Raw genomic sequence first — 21,771 nt, 5'->3', positions numbered from 1 at the left:
GGCTGCTGTCTGCAATCCGTGAAAAACCCTATGAAAATAAGAGCCAACAAACTGACAGTAAAAAAGGCCCTGAAGACGCTAGGCTTCAAAAAAGCTATGTCAGTACTCAGGAATATTCTGAAGACAGAGCAACAGGCAAAAGGAGATTCAGCTCACCCCAGCAGGGAATGGCAGAATCGAGAAAAGCAAGGAAAACAAAACACTAATGCAAAAAGGCAAAGCAGAAATCTTAGCTTTAGATGAGCAGGAATCAGACTGGTTTCCTAGAAGTCCACAGAGAAATCACCCGCAGGCCAGAAGGGCGTCGGCAGCCTTATATCCAGTCATTAACTCCACTCAGCCAGTCATCATCATCAGCCCCAGGTGTTTGACAATCAGGCTCACTACCTTTCTTCACCAGAAGAGGGAGTTCCTCGGGCCTCAGTAGTGAAGGGGAAAATGAACTCGCAGCACAACCCCATGGATAGAGACAAACACCTTGGTCACCTCAGAAAGACCTTTTTGAATCAGGGCTACCATCCAAGAACAATTGAAATCCAAATTAGAGGTGCTAAGGGGAGCTGCACGGAAATTACAACCTTTACTACAAAAAGATGCCCGATTACAATCCATATTTCCAGACCCCCCCACTGCTGTGTTTTAGGCAGCCCCCAAATCTAAGAAGCATCATTGTCAGAAGCTCCCTGTCCTCCCCAACAGCTGGCAGAACCTTTCCTTGCAACCAGAAAAAAACGTAAAACCTGTCCATTTATAATGACCACGGACAAGATAAAGATCCCCAACTCACATCAGGACTACAGGATCCCAGGTACTTTCAGCTGCATCACATCTAATGTGGTGTACTTAATCATTTGTACTTAATGTCCAGCTGGGGGTCTGTATGTGGAGGAGACAGGGCAAAATCTTAGAACAAGGATGAATTCTCATCGCCACACAATAAGAGAAAAAAGAATGGATCTACCTGTGGCAAGGTCATAGCATGATGGACATTAAATTACTTGTATTAAAAGGTAACTTCAAGTCTCAGAGAGACAGAAGAGTCTGGGAGTATAAATTTATGACAACCTTTGACACACTGAGTGCAGGAATGAATGTGTCGCATGGATTTGTCTTTTTACATCAATCAAGGAATTTGCTCTTCAGACCTTCTGGGATCATCACACAACACAGAACCAGACCCCAATCAGAGGGCAATAAAACTTTCACACTCCTTATCTATGAACTGTTCCAACATTTGTTTATCCCTCTCCCATAATGACAATTCTGCTTCACAACACTTGTGTTATCTATTGCGTTATTTCTGTGCTGTTTTGTGTATAAATGTGATTCTTCAGATGTTGTATTAGACTAGCCCGATGAAGAGACCTGAGTAGTCTCCAAAGCTTGCAATGCATTACCTTTTAATGGCTAACTGAAAAGATGGTATCAACCACTGAGGACTCTCTATTCTAAATATTATTCTATCTACTGGCTAACATGGCACAAAGATATATATCTTTCCTATAGAAACAAGTGGTGACAAAGTGAAACGTAAACCATGAAGAAGACGGCTTCTACGGAGAAGTGGAAAAACAAAAATGGCACAACTTGGTGGTTTAAAATCATAATGTATTAGTCCTTGTTTTGTGATCTTCTTTCTAATTGAGTTGATAATGGATTGCATTACAATTTGTATTGAAATGTTATAAACATAATTTAATATACTTCTAATATAAAAATCTGTTTTCTTTTTGGCAGATGACTATACCATGAGCTCAGAGGGATATCTGATATTTTCAGGTTTTAAAGCGGAGGATTGTGATATCAAATCGGAAATATTTGAAGACCATGCCAGTATGCAAGATATACACCCAGCAATTCTCAGAAAACAGCTGTCATCTGATCCTTTTGACCAGGTCCTTTCTTCTGCTTTAAGAAAGACAGATATGAAAACTGAAAGTCCCAGAATGGTTGTTGAACATCAAACAGCTTTAGGGGAAAAGTTATTTTCATGTTCAGAATGTGGGAAATGTTTTAAACGTAAAAAATATCTTGTTAATCATCAGAGCATTCATACAGGAGCGAAGCCATATACGTGTTCAGAATGTGGGAAATGTTTTCATCGGAAAGGAAATCTTGTATTACATCAGATAATTCACACAGGTGTAAAGCCATTTCCATGTTCAGAATGTGGGAAAAGTTATAGTGAGAAATCCAAACTTGTAGAACATCAAAGAAGTCACACAGGGGAGAAGCCATTTTCATGTTCAGAATGTGGAAAATCTTTTAATTGGAAAGCAAATCTTGTTTTACATCAGAAAATTCATACAGGTGATAAGCCATTTTCATGTTCAGAATGTGGGAAAAGTTTTATTCGGAAAACAAATCTTGCTTTACATCAGATAATTCACACAGGGGAGAAGACCTTTTCATGTTCTGAATGTGGGGAATTTTTTATTTCAAAATCAAATCTTGTTAATCATCAGAGAGTTCACACAGGGAAAAAGCCATTTCCATGTCCGGAATGTGGTAAATGTTTTAATTGGAAAGCAAATCTTGTTGCACACCAGAGAATTCACATAGGGGAGAAGCCATTTTCATGTTCTGAATGTGGGAAATGTTTTTTAGAGAAATCATATCTCGTTACACATCAGCGAACTCACACAGGGGAGAAGCCATTTTCATGTTCAGAATGTGGGAAAAGTTTTAATCATAAGTCGGATCTTGTTAAACATCAGAGAATTCACACCGGGGAGAAGCCATTTTCATGTTCAGAGTGTGGAAAATGTTATAAGAATAAATCAGATTTAGTTGCACACCACAGAATCCACACAGGGGAAAAGCCATTTTCATGTTCCGAATGTGGGAAAAGTTTTAAACAGAAACCCAGTTTAGTTGCACATCTGAGAAATCACACAGGGGAGAAACCATTTTCATGTTCAGAATGTGGGATATGTTTTAGTCGGAAAACACATCTTAAGAAACATCAGAAAATTCATACAGAGGAGAAGCCATTTTCATATTCGGAATGTGGGTAACATTTTACATACAGTAGAAATCATACTTTGTTTCATACCAGAGAATTTTCACAGGATAGAAGCTATATTAGTGTCCTTAGTTTGGGAATTTTTTTTAAATAAATCTGTTTTGGTTATACTGTACACCAGATAATTTACACAAGAGAAAAACCTATTTTCATGTTCAGAGCGTGGGAAATGTTTAAGCCAGAAATCAGATTTTGTTAGATCTCGGGGAACTCGCACAAGGATGAAACCATTTTCAGGTTCAGAGAATGGGAAAGATGTTAAATCTGAAAGCAGATCTTGTCAAACAGGGAAAATTCACACAGGGAAGTAGCCATTGTCTTCAACTTCAATATTTTTGTTGACCATGTGTAGAAGAAAATTAACATGTTGTAGTCTAGTAAACTCATATGCCTACAAGAGGAAGGGTAAACTGTTTAGAGCACTAAATGATTATCAGAAAATCTAAACATTTACCAATGATCATTTTGTTACTTAAAATAAATTAGTATCCAAATATTTCACCTATATATGAACCGTGTATATAAAATATTCAATATGTATATGTTGTATACATTGTATAACTCCAGCTCAAGTGGTTTGTCTGGAGCTGCTCTGTTCCTTCCTATTTGACATCGACTATGGAGTGAAGCTGCTATAATTGACCAGCAACCATCCAAGGCCCAGTTTTTTACTTCAATATAAATAAAATGGCCTATTAAACCAGGGCCCCATAACAAAAGCCTTATTAACCCTCAATAACTCAGCGGGGTCACAACACCGAGGCGCAGTCAGTCATGGAAAAGCATACCTCCCAACTTTAAAACACTGGGAAAAGAGAAATGTATTCTGGCATGCACACAAAAATAGTTCTAGTGATGCCCCTTAGTACCCCATCCACTGCAGTACTTCTTTCATGGTGTCCACACAGTATGATGTGTGACCATGATGCTCATACACACTCTAAAGTTGTCTCTTACACTATACGATTCCACAACAAATCCACAATACAGTATGATGCCACCATCCGTGGTCCCAATACAGTAAGAGGTCCCCACAGTGCCCTTATTACAGCATGATGTACCCCAATAGGTTATGAGAAGGCCACTGTGCTCCCCAAAACTGTGATGCCTTCAGTCTCCCCAGTACAGTATAAATTCCCATTTACACACAAAAAAATAAAAAAAATTGACACCATGAAAAAAATACTCCTAAACGCGATTCCAAAATACGATGCTCTTGTCTGTGCTGTTTGGACTGAAGCTCCACACACCAGGCATAATATATCGTTCAACCTGCTGGCATGGAACTGACACAGATGCTGAATAGTGGAGCAAGGAGCTGACAGTTCCCTGCACCACCAACATATTAAAGATTATCTGACTCCTGAAGATGCAGAAATGATTGAAGTTGGAACACATCTATGCTCCCCCCGGCTCACAGGACGCATTGGTGTTCGCTACAGCATAAGACTAATTGAGAATCAAATGGGTGTGTTGGCAACAGTTCAGATCACATACAATAGCGGCTCTCCAAGTCTGATTTCAGATCTAGTGAAAGAGAGGCATCAGACAACCCCTTTGAAACTTACCAGTTATTAAATATCTTCTTATACAACTTGGCGCCTTGTGTTTGGATGTTTATTAGATGTATTGTAATATCGGCACTCCCACCACGCGAATTGCACTGCTGCTGCAATTAATGGCAAAACAAGCTGCTGTAACTATTGCCTGGTACCAAAGGTAGAAAAACAAAAATTGCAAACCGCTCTGTACTGCACGTAAGTAGCAAGTTGTTCCTACCTAAAGATGTGGTAGCTCAGTGTCTCAAGTAGCGTGTCTGCCGGACCTGTTACTTATCCAATATGTCCAGCCTTTAAGGGATAAGGAGTAGAGATCATCTGTAGATCGTCCATCAGTTGTAGCTTTTTGCTTCTGTGCAAGAGTTCTGCGATGTCTCTGATGGTAAGCGACTCCAACTTTTCTTGCACCTTTGAAAATTACATAGCATCACGGTACGGTTGAAAAATGGTAATTTTGAATATAAATCTCCCATCTTTCAGTCCAATCAACAGCAGAGCAAATGGGGAAATTCTTCACCCTGAGAGGTGATAGGACAATTAGAAATTATAATTGTCACATGCTCACAATATAAAAGTGCCCCTTACTTTATCTCCTTTATGTATTTACACTGTAAGTCATCACTTTTGGATTGACTACAGGATCGAGAGCTGATGAGTATCCTGGCCATGGACCCAAAACTTGAATGCTTTGTTCACTGGGCCACTTTATTTATTAAATATATGTTATGTATAGATTGTATTACATGAGGAGGACTTAACAATAATTATTTTAATAAAATAGCAGTTTATTCAATTATCTTCCTAAAGTAGTTGTAGAAAAATGCAGAATATTTGACGTTCTAGTAAAATACTCCCATTTATTCACGTTGAGTCTATTTGGTTGAAAAGAATATTTCATCCATTTTCTTTGCATCAAAGCTCCCCAGTGGAAATTTGGGGAATGGCTGTCTCGCTATAAGACATGGACAACATAGGTGTTGGGTTTAATGTATGAATATAACCTTATATTTCTTTTTCTTGTATAACCTTATATGAGACCTAGGAGGCTTCCATTGGCAGGCTGCTTTACTTGGCCTCTTGCTCACAGACACACAACCAACACAAGCTTTCCATTCAGGATGCAAAGAAAGATGGGTGTAATATTCTCTTCAAGTAATTAAATGGACTTGGACAAATCTTGGACAAAGAGACTATTTTACTATAACCTCTTCACAGCTTCTGTATTTTTCTACAGCTGCTTTATGAAGACAATCCAACTGCTATATTTTTTATAAGCATTGTAATGAAGTCGTCCTGCTGTACCAAAATATATACATGTGCAATGGCTTGCAAAAGTATTCACCCTCCTTGGCATTTTTCGTGTTTCGCTACCTAACAACCTATGTATAGAACATGCCTACAAATCTAAACATTTGGATTTCCTTTTGTGAAACAAACAAATAGGAAAAAATAACTGAAGTCTTCAGTGTGCATAAGTATTCACACCCCTAAATAGTAGCAATAAACTTGGCACTCAGAAGTGAATAAACATGTGAGTATTTATTGGCAATCCACATTATAACGTTCCGGTCTGTTTGGACCATCACCTGAATATATGTGGGGATTGCCTGTGTGTTAGGAAATCCCCACATGTATTCAGGCTGTCCAGCAGCCGCAAATCATGCAGCTATGGCGAGAGAAACTAAATCTCCGAGGACATCCAAATACTCAGAGATCACCCTAGCATGCTCAGGAAAACTCGAGTAACGAGTATGCTCACTCATCACTAATCAGAACGGATTGTCGTCTGGGGAGACTTGAGATGAATGGAAGTAGCGCTATGTTAGAGCGTGATACATTTTGCTGCGGTATGTTTCTGGTGAACAGTTCTTCAAGTCTGACCACAGATTCACAATTGGATTAAGGTCAGGGCTTTGACTAGGCCACTCCAAAACATTTACATACTTCACCTTAAACCAATCGAGTGTTGCTATAGCAGCAGTATGCTTTGGGTCATTGTCTTGTTGGAAGGTGAACCTCCGCCCCAGTCTCATCACTGATCGACTGAAACAGGTTTTTCCTCAAGAATATCCCTGTATTTCACACCATCCATCTTCCTCTCAACTCAGACCATTTTCCCTGTCCTTGCTGCTAAAAAAAACATCCCCACGGCATGTTAGTGCCACCACCATGTTTGACTGTGGGGAAACGTTTACCTTGGTAGCCAAAAAGTTAAATTATGGTCTCATCTGACCACAGTACCTTCCTCTATACATATTGGGAGTCTCCCATATGTCTTTTAGCAAACTCAAAGCAAGCCTTAGAATTTTTGTGTTTTAAGTAAAGGCTTTATTTCTGCCCACCCTTCCATAAAGGCAACCTCTATGGATTGTACAACTTATTGTGGTCATATGGACAGATGTAATTTTTGCTTGGGAACTCTTTCAGGTCAGGGTTACCTTTGGTCTCTGTTCTGCCTCTCTGATTAATATCCTCCTTGCCCGGGCTGAGAGTTTTGGTGGGTGGCCCTCTCTTAGCAGATATGTTGTGTTAACATGTTCTTTCCATTTGATGATAATGGATTTGTGGTGCTTTGAGAAACTGAGATATAAATATATAATATTTTTTATAAACCAACCCTTGCTTGTACTTCAGCAACTTTGTCCCTGACTTGTTTGGAGATCTACTTGTTCTTCATGGTTTTGTTTGGTTAGCGGTGCCTCTGGTTTAATGGTGTTGCAGCTTCTGCGGCCTTTTAAAAGAGGTGTGTATATACTAACATAGTAACATAGTTATTAAGGTTGAAGGGAGACTTTAAGTCCATCTAGTTCAACCCATATCCTATCCTAACTTGCCCTAACATGTTGATCCAGAGGAAGGCAAAAAAAAACCCATGTGGCAAACAGTAAGCTTCACATTGGGGAAAAAAATTCCTTCCCGACTCCACATACGGCAATGAGACTAGCTCTCTGGATCAACGCAATATCAAGGAAACTAATGTATATACCCTGTAATATTATACTTTTCAAGAAAGGCATCCAGTCCCTTCTTAAATTTTAGTAGGGAATCACTCATTACATCATATGGCAGAGAGTTCCATAGTCTCACTGCTCTTACAGTAAAGAATCCGCGTCTGTGAGTATGCTTAAACCTTCTTTCCTCCAGACATAGAGGATGCCCCCTTGTCTCCGTCACAGGTCTAACAGTAAAAAGATCATTAGAAAGGTCTTTGTATTGTCCCCGCATATATTTATACATTATAATAAGCTCACCCCTAAGCCTTCGATTCTCCAAACTAAATAACCCCAAGTGTAATAACCTGTCTTGGTATTGCAGACCCCCCAGTTCCCTAATAACCTTGGTCGCTCTTCTCTGCACCCGCTCCAGTTCAGCTATGTCTTTCTTATAATGACAGACCATGTGACATTTAGATTGCGCACGGGGATTTCCTTTCACTAAGCATGGGACTTATGAATGTAATTGCTTACAGCAGAAATTTTTAGGGGCTTCATCGCAAAAGGGGTGAATACTTAAGCACCTACCAAATTTTAGATATTTGATCCCATAAGTTTGATGTCTACCTATATTTTTCTCACTTTGCCAAGTTAGACTATTTAGTGCTGATGCATCAAACACAAATTGAATTAGAAAACATTACAATCTATGTTTAAACAGTAACAAAATGGGTAAAAGGCCAAGGGCGGTGAATAACTTTGCAATCCACTGTATACTGTGGGAAAGCCAGGTCGGCTAGGAGTTAAATTATAGCACTACACATCCTGATTAGGTGCACCTAAATGGCTATGACTAGAACCAGGCCATTTGTTCACTGTTGTCAGTCAGCTGGGGGAAGCAGAGCAGAGTGGGTTGTGTTGGAGCTGGAGAGAAACAAGGCAGAATCTCTCTAATTGTGTGTGTACACGCTGTGGATTCTGCTGCGGATCCGCAGCGTTTCTGGCCCTGCGGGTCCACAGCAGAATCTGCTGCGTTATACAGTACCATTTTACTCTGTGAAATGGAAACCGCTGTGCACATGCTGCGGAATTTTCCGAGCGGTTTTGCTGCAGTTTCAAATCCGCAGAAAAAAATGACATGTCACTTCTTTTCTGCGGATTCCGCTGCGGTTTACCATCTCCATTGTAGAGGTGATAAACCGCAGGTCTTTTGACCTGAAATTTACCTGCGGATTTTACAAAATCCACAGCACCTAAAAACTATGTGTGCACATACCCTTAGAAGAGACTGCACAGGCCATGTGCGCCAAACTGCAAGTATCAATGGTTGCTATAGACGATAGACCGAGCACTCTGCCATCCAGCCTGTGGCGGTTTTAATTGTAGCAGGATCCTACCTACTAATATATTCATGCTTTAACCTAAGAGAAGTAGACACATAGGTTCCCAGCAAACTGGACATCTCCTTGTTGGCTGCTGCGATTGCATGAATTGGTCAAATAATGTACTAAGTATCTTCACTTTTTATTATCTAGAGCAGTAATGATATTCATATTCACATGCTCTAGCACTACAGAGTGCAACTTTGTTATATATAGAGACTAGCTGAAGAGCCCGGCGCTGCCCGGGCATAGTAACTAACTACGGTTAGTTATAACAAATTATAATGATTATATACCGGGTGAGTCATAAAGGACGGATGTATTTGAAGTGGCTATAACTCACCACCAGGTGGAGGTAGAGATGTGCGGGAGGCGGGGTTATGTTTGTGAGGTGAAAGCATTGTTTTTATTTTAGTTTCAGTTTAAGCTATGGTGCCGTGGACGATAGAACATCGCGTTTTTGCGTACGACAGTTTTGTCAAGAATAATGAGTGTATCACAGCCGTTCAGCGTGAGTTTCGGCGTCATTTCAATATTCACAGAAATCAAGCTGTTCCCGCTCGTAACACTATCCTACGTTGGGTTGAAGCACTCCGTACACGAGGTACACTAATGAACAAACGACCACCGGGGGCTCCACGAACGGCACGTACCCCTGAAAATGTGGAACGCGTCAGGCAAGCCATGCTGCGTAGTCCGAGTCGATCTGCTCGAAAACATTCTTTAGAACTTGCCCTCAGTAATCGTACAGTAAGGCGTATTTTGCATTTAGACCTGCATTTCCACCCCTATAAATTGGCCATTGTGCATCAGTTGGAGCGCGGGGATTACGCAGCGCGACTGAAGTTCGCACATGAGATGGAAGCAATTATTGAGCAAAACGACAACCTTATTTTATTCATGAGTGATGAAGCTCATTTCCATGTCAATGGCATGGTTAATCAGCAGAACTGCCGTTATTGGGCCTATGAAAATCCGAAAGAATTACATGAACGACCGCTGCACAGCCCTAAGGTAACGGTGTGGTGCGCTATGGGCAAATATGGCGTGATCGGTCCGTACTTTTTCGAAGGCGATAATGGCAATACTGTTACCGTGAACTCACAACGTTATATCGCCATGATAAATAACTTCTTTGTTCCTGAGTTACGACGGCAACATATCCCCATCTCTAGTGTGTGGTTTCAACAAGATGGGGCAACGGCCCACACAGCCGGAGCAACAATGAACGTTCTTCGCCCTCTCTTCCCTGGTCGCATCATTTCCAGGTTTGGCGATATTAATTGGCCTCCTAGGTCCCCAGACCTGTCCATGTGCGATTATTACTTATGGGGTCACCTCAAATCACGTGTATACAAGCTTAAGCCTCGATCATTACAAGAACTGAAGGAAGCTATTCGAGTGGAAGTTGCCCAAATCGACAGAGTTGTGTTGGAACGTGTTGATGCCAACTTCCAAGAACGCCTTTGGAAATGCATCACTGATAATGGCCACCACATGGCAGATGTTGTTTTCCACACTTGAATTTGTCAAATATTTGTCAGTATACGTAACCAAATCTGTGAATACATTTATATTTAATAAATATTTAACGATTTTATGATTAGTTTAAAAACGTCCGTCCTTTATGACTCACCCGGTATAAAGCTGAGTGTATAGCCCCACCCACACCGCATAGCCACATTCACTATAATATCCCACATCATCCCGTCAGCCAGTGCTACCGGACTACTACCCCTAATATCCCACATCATCCCGTCAGCCAGAACCACCGGACAACTACCACTAATATCCCACATCATCCCCTCAGCCAGAGCTACCGGACAACTACCACTAATATCCCACATCATCCCGTCAGCCAGAGCCACTGCACAACTACCACTAATATCCTACATCATCCCGTCAGTCAGAACCACCGGACAACTACCACTAATATCCCACATCATCCCGTCAGCCAGAACCACCGGACAACTACCACTAATATCCCACATCATCCCCTCAGCCAGAGCTACCGGACTACTACCACTAATATCCCACATCATCCCGTCAGCCAGAGCCACCGCACAACTACCACTAATATTCTACATCATCCTATCAGCCAGAGACACCGCACAACTACCTCTAATATCCCACATCAGCCAGAGCCACCGGACTACTACCCCTAATATCCCACATCATCCCGTCAGCCAGAGCCACCGCACAACTACCACTAATATTCCACATCATCCCGTCAGAGCCATCGGACTACTACCACTAATATCCCACGTCAGCCAGAGCCACCGGACTACTACCCCTAATATCGCACATCATCCCGTCAGCCAGAGCCACCGGACTACTACCCCTAATATCCCACATCATCCGGTCAGCCAGAGCCACCAGACAACTACCCCTAGTATCCCACATCATCCCGTCACAGCCGCCGGACTACTACCCCTAATATCCCACATCATCCTGTCAGCCTGGGGTCAGAACCAGAGCGCTGAGTGGAACGGTCCTAACTTCCATACCGGGGATCCCTTTAAGAGAGGCCTGGTGTCAGAACCGCAGCGCTAAGTGGATTTTCCCTTGACTTCCATACCAATGATCCCTTTAATAGAATCCTGGGGTCAGAATCAGAGCGCTGAGGGATTTACCCTAACTTCTGTACAGGAGATCCCTTTAAGAGAGCCTGGGGTCAGTAAAAGAGCATTTGAAGGCAGTTGCCCTGACTTCCATACCGAGGATCCCTTTAAGAGAGGCATGGGGTCAGAACCAAAGCACTGGATGGATTTGCCCTGCCTTCTATACTGGAGATCCCTTTAAGAATGGCCTGGGGTCAGTACCAAAACGCTGAATGGATTTGCCTTAACTTGCATACCATTGATCCAAGGGAGGGGGGATTCATTTCTGTCATGTGCTCTGTGCTCCATTCTGGGAGGCATACAATGGCTGGGAGCTTATGTTCCTGGGGATGCTAGATTTCTCCCACCATGTCAGTGTCTGCTGAGGTGTTGTCAAGTGGGAAAACTTGCTCATAGCAACCAATCACAGCTCAGCTAGTTTTAACCATCTCTGGTGAAATGAGAGATGCTTAGTGATTGGTTGCAAGGAAAACTGTTGATCATAGCAACCAATCACAGCTGAGGTTCTTTTGAACAGCTCTGGTGAAATGAAAGATGATTCGTGATTGGTTGGTGATACACAAATACAGTACATACATTCATTTTCATATATAGAGATGGCTATTCCTAGTTCGCACCTGTACACGCCATTTTTCTGACTTGCCATTTTGAAGTTGGTCATTTTGGACCCAACTTTATTTTTTCCAATGGGAAGAGGGTCATGTGACACATCAAACTTATTGAGAATTTCACAAGAAAAACAATGGTGTGCCTGGTTTTAACGTAACTTTATTCTTTCATGAGTTATTTACAAGTTTATGACTACTTATAACATGTGTTCAAAGTGCTGCCAATTGTGTTGGATTGTCAATGCTCTCTTCTCCCACTCTTGACACACTGATAGCAACACCGCAGAAGAAATGCTAGCACAGGCTTCCAGTATCCGTTGTTTCAGATGCTGCACATCTCGTATCTTCACAGCATAGACAACTGTTGAAAATACGACCAAAATTTTCACTGATGACTAGTGTTGAGCATTCCGATACCGCAAGTATCGGGTATCAGCCGATATTAGCGGTATCGGAATTCCGATACTGACTTCCGATACTTTTGTCATATCGGATACCGGAATCGGAAGTTCCCATCATGCTATGAGCCTGCTTGCTTTGATTAAGCCAATGGGAATCCTCCAAAGTGTGGGCACATCCTGTTAGGCATGTAGGCATGTTAACTATTGGCATGGCTGTGATTGGCTGCCGAAATGATGTCATGATGCACTATAAAAGCCACCGCAGCCGCCATTTCTGGTTCACTCTGCTGTGAATTCAGTTAGGGACAGGCTGCTGTAGAAGACTGTGAGGGACAGTTAGAAATAGCAATTCCACCAAACATCTAGTGCTTTACCCAGGCTACATAAACCACCACTGTAGCCTTCTTTGCCCTAGCAGCAGTGTTCACAGCTGTCTGCAAGGGCTGTGTGAGTGCAGCTCATGCTGTGGAGTGGGTCCTGCAGCCACGTCAGGTTGTAGGCTGCCCAGCGTGCCTCACTGCTGCCTCATACATCTTTTAATTTTTGAGCTGCATTTTTTACATAATTTCAATCTAGTGTGCTTCCATCCGTATCCATATACGTTGGTTGCAAACACTAGTAGTAGACAGCGGAGCCTTTCTGCAGCCTTTCAGTGCTAGTGTCCACTTTGCTGCACTGTTCACGGCTGTCTGAGAGGTCTCTGACTGTGTGTGAGTGCAGCTCACGCTGAGTAGTGTGTCCTGCAGCTACGTCTGGTTGTAGGACGCTCAGCGTGTCACTGCCTCACACATTTTTCTTTTATTGCAGCTCATTTTTTCTTCTATTAGTGTGCATCCATCCGTCTCCATCTACGGTGGTTGCAAACACTATATAGGAGTACACAGCGGAGCCTTTCTGCAGCCTGTCAGTGCCAGGGCCCACTTAGCTGCACTGTTCACGGCTGTCTGAGAGGTCTCTGACTGTGTGTGAGTGCAGCTCACGCAGAGTAGAGTGTCCTGCAGCTACGTCTGGTAGGACGCTCAACGTGTGTCACTGCCTCACACATATTTGTCTTTGAGTGCAGCTCATTTTTTCTTCTCCTATTAGTGTGCATCCATCCGTATCCTTCAACATTGGTTGGTTGCAAACACTATATAGGAGTAGATAGAGGAGCCTTTTTTTCTGGCTTGTGCCCTGCCGGTGCAGCCAGATTAGTATTACCCAATTTTTTTGGAGCCTCATCTTTTGCATTGTAGGTTACCTGCCTGCATTGTAATAGCTCCAAAAAGTTGGTGATACTATCAGTTTCAATTCTTTGTTCACATACTTTGAGTTTGTTTCCAACAAAGAAACCACAAAAAAAGTTCACCAAACACTACATTTGGAACTTGTGTAGGCCACATCAGCTCCTATTAAAGTGTAGTCCACACACACACACTTCATAAAATTAGTGTTTCTTGTACCTGTAACCAGCTGTTCAGGAATAAGCACACTAAGGCCCCCCTTTGTACTTTTCTGCCTATCTTAAGCAGTCTGGCAAGATGAAGAAGGCAGGGAGTAAGGCGCGTGGGCGTGGAGTTTCAGCAGGGAGAGGACGTGGGGATTCTGCAGGTAGAGGACGTGGGGATTCTGGGCCTGCTGCGGGCACCAGTGGATCAGCATCCCCCAGTTTTAGCAGGCAACAGTCCTTTATGCGCAGCTTTGTAGGACCTCAACGTACCCCACTGCTGCTGGAGGAACAAATTGAAGCCGTTGTCGGATGGATGGCAGCTAACGCATCGACCTCAATTACTTCCACAGCCTCTCAGGACCAGAGCACCGAAGAGCAACCATCTGTCTCTTCACCACCTGCCAAAGTGCCCAGGCAGTCAGAGAGACATGGACAGGAGCCATCACAGTCTCTACTTCTGTTCTCGGAATCTGTTGGCTTGGAAAGAGGGGGCCAGCCAAGCAGCATTCCTGAATGTGAAGAAGAGGGAGTATGCAGTGATGCGCAACTTCTTTGTCCCTCTGAATCTGAAGAGGCGAGTGGGCCAGTGCCTATGGTCAGCACACCTCAGTACGCATCAGATGATGACGAGACTCAGTTGCCACTTTCTGGTGCGTACGGTGCTGGCGAGACAACCCCGGAGAAGCAGCTGTTTGAAGAGGGGAGGGAAGATGATGAGGTCCTTGACCCATCATGGCGTGAGGAACAGGAAGGTGGTGGGAGCAGCTCGGAGGAAGAGATTCCCCTACCGGCCAAAACAGGAGGCAGAGGGAGGGGGAAGACTTGGTTGCCTGTACCCTCCACTTCGGCACCCGTTAGGAGCATTCCTCATTCCAAAGGCAAAACGGGCACTCCCAAGACTTGCAGTGCGTGGTCCTTTTTTGACACAGTTGCAGATGACATTTGCTTTGTCAAATGCAAGCTGTGTCATCAGATAGTCAAAAGAGGGAGAAATGTCAGCAACCTCAATACCACAAATATGTGGAAACATGTGCGCACCAAGCACGAGTTGGAGTTGCAGAGACACCCTGAAGACGTAGGCCAACGTACAGCACCACCTACCACCTCTTCAGTTCGTGTTGGGGCCTCTTCCTCCAGCTCACACACTGCTGGTTCGGCTTCCTCACAGGATCGCCAAGGAAGAACCTCTGCCACTGTTGTCCGGAGACCCTGTCAGATTCCACCCATAGCAGCACGTTCCCATCCATCACAGCCATCGGTAGCACAGGCATGGGATAAAAGGCGCCCTTACTCGGCAAACCATCCCCGAGCACAGTCTCTGAATGCTGGCATTGCCAAACTTCTGGCAGTTGAAATGCTGTCATTCAGGCTGGTGGACACTGACACCTTCCGGGACTTAATGGCATTGGCAGTCCCCCAATACAACGTTCCCAGCCACTTTTTTTTCAGCAGGCGAGCCGTCCCTGCCCTGCAGAAACATGTTGAGGGCAAAATAAAACATGCGCTACTAAACGCCGTTAGTAGCAAGGTCCACCTGACCACCGATGCGTGGACCAGTAACCATGGACAGGGACGATACCTTTCCCTCACTGCCCACTGGGTCAATGTTGTGGAGCCGGGTACAGATCTGGAGAGTGGCGCTGTACGTGTTCTTCCAACGCCACGGATTGCAGGACTCCAGTCTGTACACATAGACTCCTCCTCCTACTCAAGTTCCTCAGAAACAGCAGAGCAGGAGCCTGTTACGACCGATATGAGCACAGCCATGGCCAAACGTCAACAGGCTGTACTCAAATTAATTTCTTTGGGGAATCGAAGCCACACAGCGCAGGAGCTCTGGAATGCTATCAAGCAGGAGAGCGATGTGTGGTTTGGGCCAGCGAATCTCCAGCCGGGCTTGGTAGTGTGTGACAATGGCCGAAATCTGGTGGCAGCTCTTGGCCTAGGCAACCTCACACACATCCCATGTCTGGCACATGTGCTTAACTTGGTCATGCAGAGCTTTCTGAGGGACTATCCGGATCTTGATGCACTGTTGCACAACGTCCGCATAGAGTGCGCTCACTTGCGGCGTTCCAGCACGGCAAGATCGCGCCTCGCTGCTCTGCAGCGACGATTTGGCCTTCCGGAACATCGCATCATATGTGACCTACCCACCCGGTGGAATTCAACGTTCCATATGTTGGAGCGGTTGTGTGAGCAGCAGGCAGCAGTCATGGAGTACCAGCTGCATCAGGCGCAAACAAGTCGCACTGTGCGCCATTCACACTTCAGCAACATTGAGTGGGCCTCTATGAAGGACATCTGCCTCGTTTTGCGTGCCTTCGATGAATCCACGCAGATGGCGAGTGCAGATGATGCACTAGTCAGCATGACTGTCCCCCTTATCTGCCTGCTTCAACAAACACTGCAAGCACTAAGGGATGAGGTTTCGGAAGAGGTGGAGGATGAGGAGTCCCAAATGCCATCTGCTTCTGGACAGTCTGTGCTACGTGTTTCCTCACAAAGGCCTAGGCAGGGGACACTTTGTGAGGAGGATGAGGAGGAGTCGATGGAGGAGGAAGACATCTCTCCAGAGGAGGGAGGTACACACCTCTACTCAGTATGTACAGCGAGGGTGGGGTGATGCAGAGCAGGCCGAGGTCACGCCTCAAACAGGGGACAGCGGTTCTTTGGCAGTTGGGAGTCTGCAGCACATGGTTGATTTCATGCTGCAGTGCCTGAGAAATGACCGCCGCATCGCCCACATTCTCGTCTCGGCTGATTATTGGGTGTACACCCTCCTAGATCCTCGCTACCGGGACAGCGTACAAAGGCTCATACCAACGTTGAACCGGGAGCGTAAACTGCGGGAGTACGAAGAGTCACTGCTGCAGTCCATAATGTTTTCCATTCCACCCGACAGCATTGTTGCTAGTGCTTTACAAAGCAGCTCTGTGCGTCGAGGCAGTGGAGGAAACTCTGCACAAAGAGGGAGCAGAGGCAGCGCCGCAGCACAAGGCAAGACCACTATGGCCCAAATGTGGCAAAGTTTTGTGTGTCCACCACAATTGTCTACACCATCAGCGACGCCTCGAGTCAGCAGGAGGCAACGCTTCCGTCAGATGGTGTCAGACTACATGTCTTGCCCTGTCACTGTACTCCCAGATGGCTCTTCCCCCTTCAAGTTTTGGGTCTCTAAGCTGGATACATGGCCAGAGCTTAGCCAGTATGCATTGGAGGTGCTGGCTTGCCCTGCTGCCAGTGTATTATCGGAACGTGTCTTTAGTGCCGCAGGTGGTGTACTAACAGACCGTCGCACGCGACTATCTTCCGATAATGTTGACCGGCTGACATTTCTGAAAATGAACAAGGCCTGGATCTCCAAAGACTTTGCCATTCCTCTTACAGACTAAATTAGTGGTTGTCAACTGTAGCCAGGTCTGCTGGTGTGTTCATTTTTCTACCACCTGAACTATAATCCCTGTGCTTCAACACAGCCAGTTGTCGCTCAGATGTGTCGTCTGCACAGAGAAACACACTAGCTCCTGTGTTAGTGGGGTTCAGTAACGCCAGCTGATCCCCTGCTGTGTGGACGGCAAAGTCACCAGCTCCATCAACATTCAAACCACTACTGATTTTTAACCGTGCCCAACTTAGGTCTCTGACTCCACTGTCTCTACTATTTCCCCTGGCCTCCAACCCCGCCATCTACATCTCTGAAGTGGCGTCAGCACAATCTACACTTGTTCCTGTGGCTCAGTCCCATCAGTTTATCCCCTGATGTGTGTCCGGCAAGGTCTCCTGCTCTGTCCACATTCCCATAACCAGTAGTGGGAATGAGGACAGAGCTGGCGAACTTGCCAGACAAACATCAGGGGATCAACTGACGGGACTGAGCACCAGTAACACAGGAACAAGTGTAGATTGTGCTGACGCCACTTCAGAGATGTAGCTGGCGGGGTTGGAGGCCAGGGTAGATAGTAGAGACAGTGGAGCCAGAGGCCTAAGTGGAGCATGGTTAGAATCAGTAGTAGTCAACAACCTCCATAAAAACCGCTGCCCATTGGCCTCTGCATGCGGCATGCGTAATCCTGGGCTCCAACAGTGTCAGTTGGTGTTCAGAAGTGTCGTCTCCACAGAGTCAAACACATTCGTTCAAGTGTTATTGGGGTTCAGCACTGACAGCTGTTCCCCTGCTGTGGAGATGGCAAGTCTCCTACTGCCTTCACCTGCCAAAAGCAACAGGCCCCAGCCTGCTCCTCGCCTAATCCTGGGCTCCAACAGCGTCAGTTGGTGTTCAGAAGTGTCGTCTCCACAGAGCCAAACACATTCGTTCAAGTGTTAGTGGGGTTCAGCACTGACAGCTGTTCCCCTGCTGTGGAGATGGCAAGTCTCCTGCTGCCTTCACCTGCCAAAAGCAACAGGCCTCAGCCTGCTCCTCGCCTAATCCTGGGCTCCAACAGCGTCAGTTGGTGTTCAGAAGTGTCGTCTCCACAGAGCCAAACACATTCGTTCAAGTGTTAGTGGGGTTCAGCACTGACAGCTGTTCCCCTGCTGTGGAGATGGCAAGTCTCCTGCTGCCTTCACCTGCCAAAAGCAACAGGCCCCAGCCTGCTCCTCGCCTAATCCTGGGCTCCAACAGCGTCTGTTGGTGTTCAGAAGTGTCGTCTCCACAGAGCCAAACACATTCGTTTAAGTGTTAGTGGGGTTCAGCACTGACAGCTGTTCCCCTGCTGTGGAGATGGCAGTCTCTCCTGCTATCTCCGCATTCCAAAGACAGTAGGCCTCTGCCTACACCCTCCTATTTCCTGGGCTTCAACACAGCCAGTTGTAGCTCGGAAGTGCCGTCCACACGGAAAGAGACACTTGCTCCCGTGTCTCAGTGGGGTTCAGTAACGCTAGCTGATCCCCTGCTGTGTGGATGGCAGTCTCTCCTGCTGTCTCCGCATTCCAAAGACAGTAGGCCTCTGCCTACACCCTCCTATTTCCTGGGCTTCAACACAGCCAGTTGTAGCTCGGAAGTGCCGTCCACACGGAAAGAGACACTTGCTCCCGTGTCTCAGTGGGGTTCAGTAACGCCAGCTGTTCCCCTGCTGTGTGGATGGCAGTCTCTCCTGCTGTCTCCGCATTCCAAAGACAGTAGGCCTCTGCCTACACCCTCCTATTTCCTGGGCTTCAACACAGCCAGTTGTAGCTCGGAAGTGCCGTCCACACGGAAAGAGACACTTGCTCCCGTGTCTCAGTGGGGTTCAGTAACGCCAGCTGATCCCTTGCTGTGTGGATGGCAGTCTCTCCTGCTGTCTCCGTATTCCAAAGACAGTAGGGCTCTGCCTACACCCTCCTATTTCCTGGGCTTCAACACAGCCAGTTGTAGCTCGGAAGTGCCGTCCACACGGAAAGAGACACTTGCTCCCGTGTCTCAGTGGGGTTCAGTAACGCTAGCTGATCCCCTGCTGTGTGGATGGCAGTCTCTCCTGCTGTCTCCGCATTCCAAAGACAGTAGGCCTCTGCCTACACCCTCCTATTTCCTGGGCTTCAACACAGCCAGTTGTAGCTCGGAAGTGCCGTCCACACGGAAAGAGACACTTGCTCCCGTGTCTCAGTGGGGTTCAGTAACGCTAGCTGATCCCCTGCTGTGTGGATGGCAGTCTCTCCTGCTGTCTCCGCATTCCAAAGACAGTAGGCCTCTGCCTACACCCTCCTATTTCCTGGGCTTCAACACAGCCAGTTGTAGCTCGGAAGTGCCGTCCACACGGAAAGAGACACTTGCTCCCGTGTCTCAGTGGGGTTCAGTAACGCCAGCTGTTCCCCTGCTGTGTGGATGGCAGTCTCTCCTGCTGTCTCCGCATTCCAAAGACAGTAGGCCTCTGCCTACACCCTCCTATTTCCTGGGCTTCAACACAGCCAGTTGTAGCTCGGAAGTGCCGTCCACACGGAAAGAGACACTTGCTCCCGTGTCTCAGTGTGGTTCAGTAACGCTAGCTGATCCCCTGCTGTGTGGATGGCAGTCTCTCCTGCTGTCTCCGCATTTCAAAGACAGTAGGCCTCTGCCTACACCCTCCTATTTCCTGGGCTTCAACACAGCCAGTTGTAGCTCGGAAGTGCTGTCCACACGGAAAGAGACACTTGCTCCCGTGTCTCAGTGGGGTTCAGTAACGCCAGCTGATCCCCTGCTGTGTGGATGGCAGTCTCTCCTGCTGTCTCCGCATTCCAAAGACAGTAGGGCTCTGCCTACACCCTCCTATTTCCTGGGCTTCAACACAGCCAGTTGTAGCTCGGAAGTGCCGTCTACACGGAAAGAGACACTTGCTCCCGTGTCTCAGTGGGGTTCAGTAACGTCAGCTGATCCCCTGCTGTGTGGATGGCAGTCTCTCCTGCTGTCACCACATTCCAAAGACAGTAGGCCTCTGCCTACACCCTCCTATTTCCTGGGCTTCAACACAGCCAGTTGTAGCTCGGAAGTGCCGTCCACACGGAAAGAGACACTTGCTCCCGTGTCTCAGTGGGGTTCAGTAACGCCAGCTGATCCCCTGCTGTGTGGATGGCAGTCTCTACTGCTGTCTCCGCATTCCAAAGACAGTAGGCCTCTGCCTACACCCTCCTATTTCCTGGGCTTCAACACAGCCAGTTGTAGCTCGGAAGTGCCGTCCACACGGAAAGAGACACTTGCTCCCGTGTCTCAGTGGGGTTCAGTAACGCTAGCTGATCCCCTGCTGTGTGGATGGCAGTCTCTCCTGCTGTCTCCGCATTCCAAAGACAGTAGGCCTCTGCCTACACCCTCCTATTTCCTGGGCTTCAACACAGCCAGTTGTAGCTCGGAAGTGTCGTCCACACGGAAAGAGACACTTGCTCCCGTGTCTCAGTGGGGTTCAGTAACGCCAGCTGTTCCCCTGCTGTGTGGATGGCAGTCTCTCCTGCTGTCTCCGAATTCCAAAGACAGTAGGCCTCTGCCTACACCCTCCTATTTCCTGGGCTTCAACACAGCCAGTTGTAGCTCGGAAGTGCCGTCCACACGGAAAGAGACACTTGCTCCCGTGTCTCAGTGGGGTTCAGTAACGCCAGCTGATCCCTTGCTGTGTGGATGGCAGTCTCTCCTGCTGTCTCCGCATTCCAAAGACAGTAGGGCTCTGCCTACACCCTCCTATTTCCTGGGCTTCAACACAGCCAGTTGTAGCTCGGAAGTGCCGTCCACACGGAAAGAGACACTTGCTCCCGTGTCTCAGTGGGGTTCAGTAACGCTAGCTGATCCCCTGCTGTGTGGATGGCAGTCTCTCCTGCTGTCTCCGCATTCCAAAGACAGTAGGCCTCTGCCTACACCCTCCTATTTCCTGGGCTTCAACACAGCCAGTTGTAGCTCGGAAGTGCCGTCCACACGGAAAGAGACACTTGCTCCCGTGTCTCAGTGGGGTTCAGTAACGCTAGCTGATCCCCTGCTGTGTGGATGGCAGTCTCTCCTGCTGTCTCCGCATTCCAAAGACAGTAGGCCTCTGCCTACACCCTCCTATTTCCTGGGCTTCAACACAGCCAGTTGTAGCTCGGAAGTGCCGTCCACACGGAAAGAGACACTTGCTCCCGTGTCTCAGTGGGGTTCAGTAACGCCAGCTGTTCCCCTGCTGTGTGGATGGCAGTCTCTCCTGCTGTCTCCGCATTCCAAAGACAGTAGGCCTCTGCCTACACCCTCCTATTTCCTGGGCTTCAACACAGCCAGTTGTAGCTCGGAAGTGCCGTCCACACGGAAAGAGACACTTGCTCCCGTGTCTCAGTGTGGTTCAGTAACGCTAGCTGATCCCCTGCTGTGTGGATGGCAGTCTCTCCTGCTGTCTCCGCATTT

General features: G+C 46.5%; 1 protein-coding gene across 1 annotated transcript in view; it reads left to right on the top strand.

Annotated features, from left to right (window-relative positions):
• LOC141100153 (uncharacterized) overlaps positions 1–21,771 on the top strand; it is a 94,936-nt gene that overhangs the window by 18,378 nt on the left and 54,787 nt on the right. Inside the window, exon 6 of the mRNA XM_073588426.1 lies at positions 1,738–2,868. Within this exon, the coding sequence (XP_073444527.1) occupies positions 1,738–2,868 (1,131 nt within the window). The remainder of the gene's footprint in view (positions 1–1,737; positions 2,869–21,771) is intronic.

This window comes from Dendrobates tinctorius, unplaced genomic scaffold (genome assembly GCF_039654945.1).
Source record: "Dendrobates tinctorius isolate UK_male_01 unplaced genomic scaffold, ASM3965494v1 ptg000103l, whole genome shotgun sequence".
NCBI classification, from domain to species: Eukaryota; Metazoa; Chordata; class Amphibia; order Anura; family Dendrobatidae; genus Dendrobates; species Dendrobates tinctorius.
The sequence above is the reverse complement of the archived record's forward strand: the minus strand, read 5'-3'. Positions and strand labels throughout refer to the sequence as shown.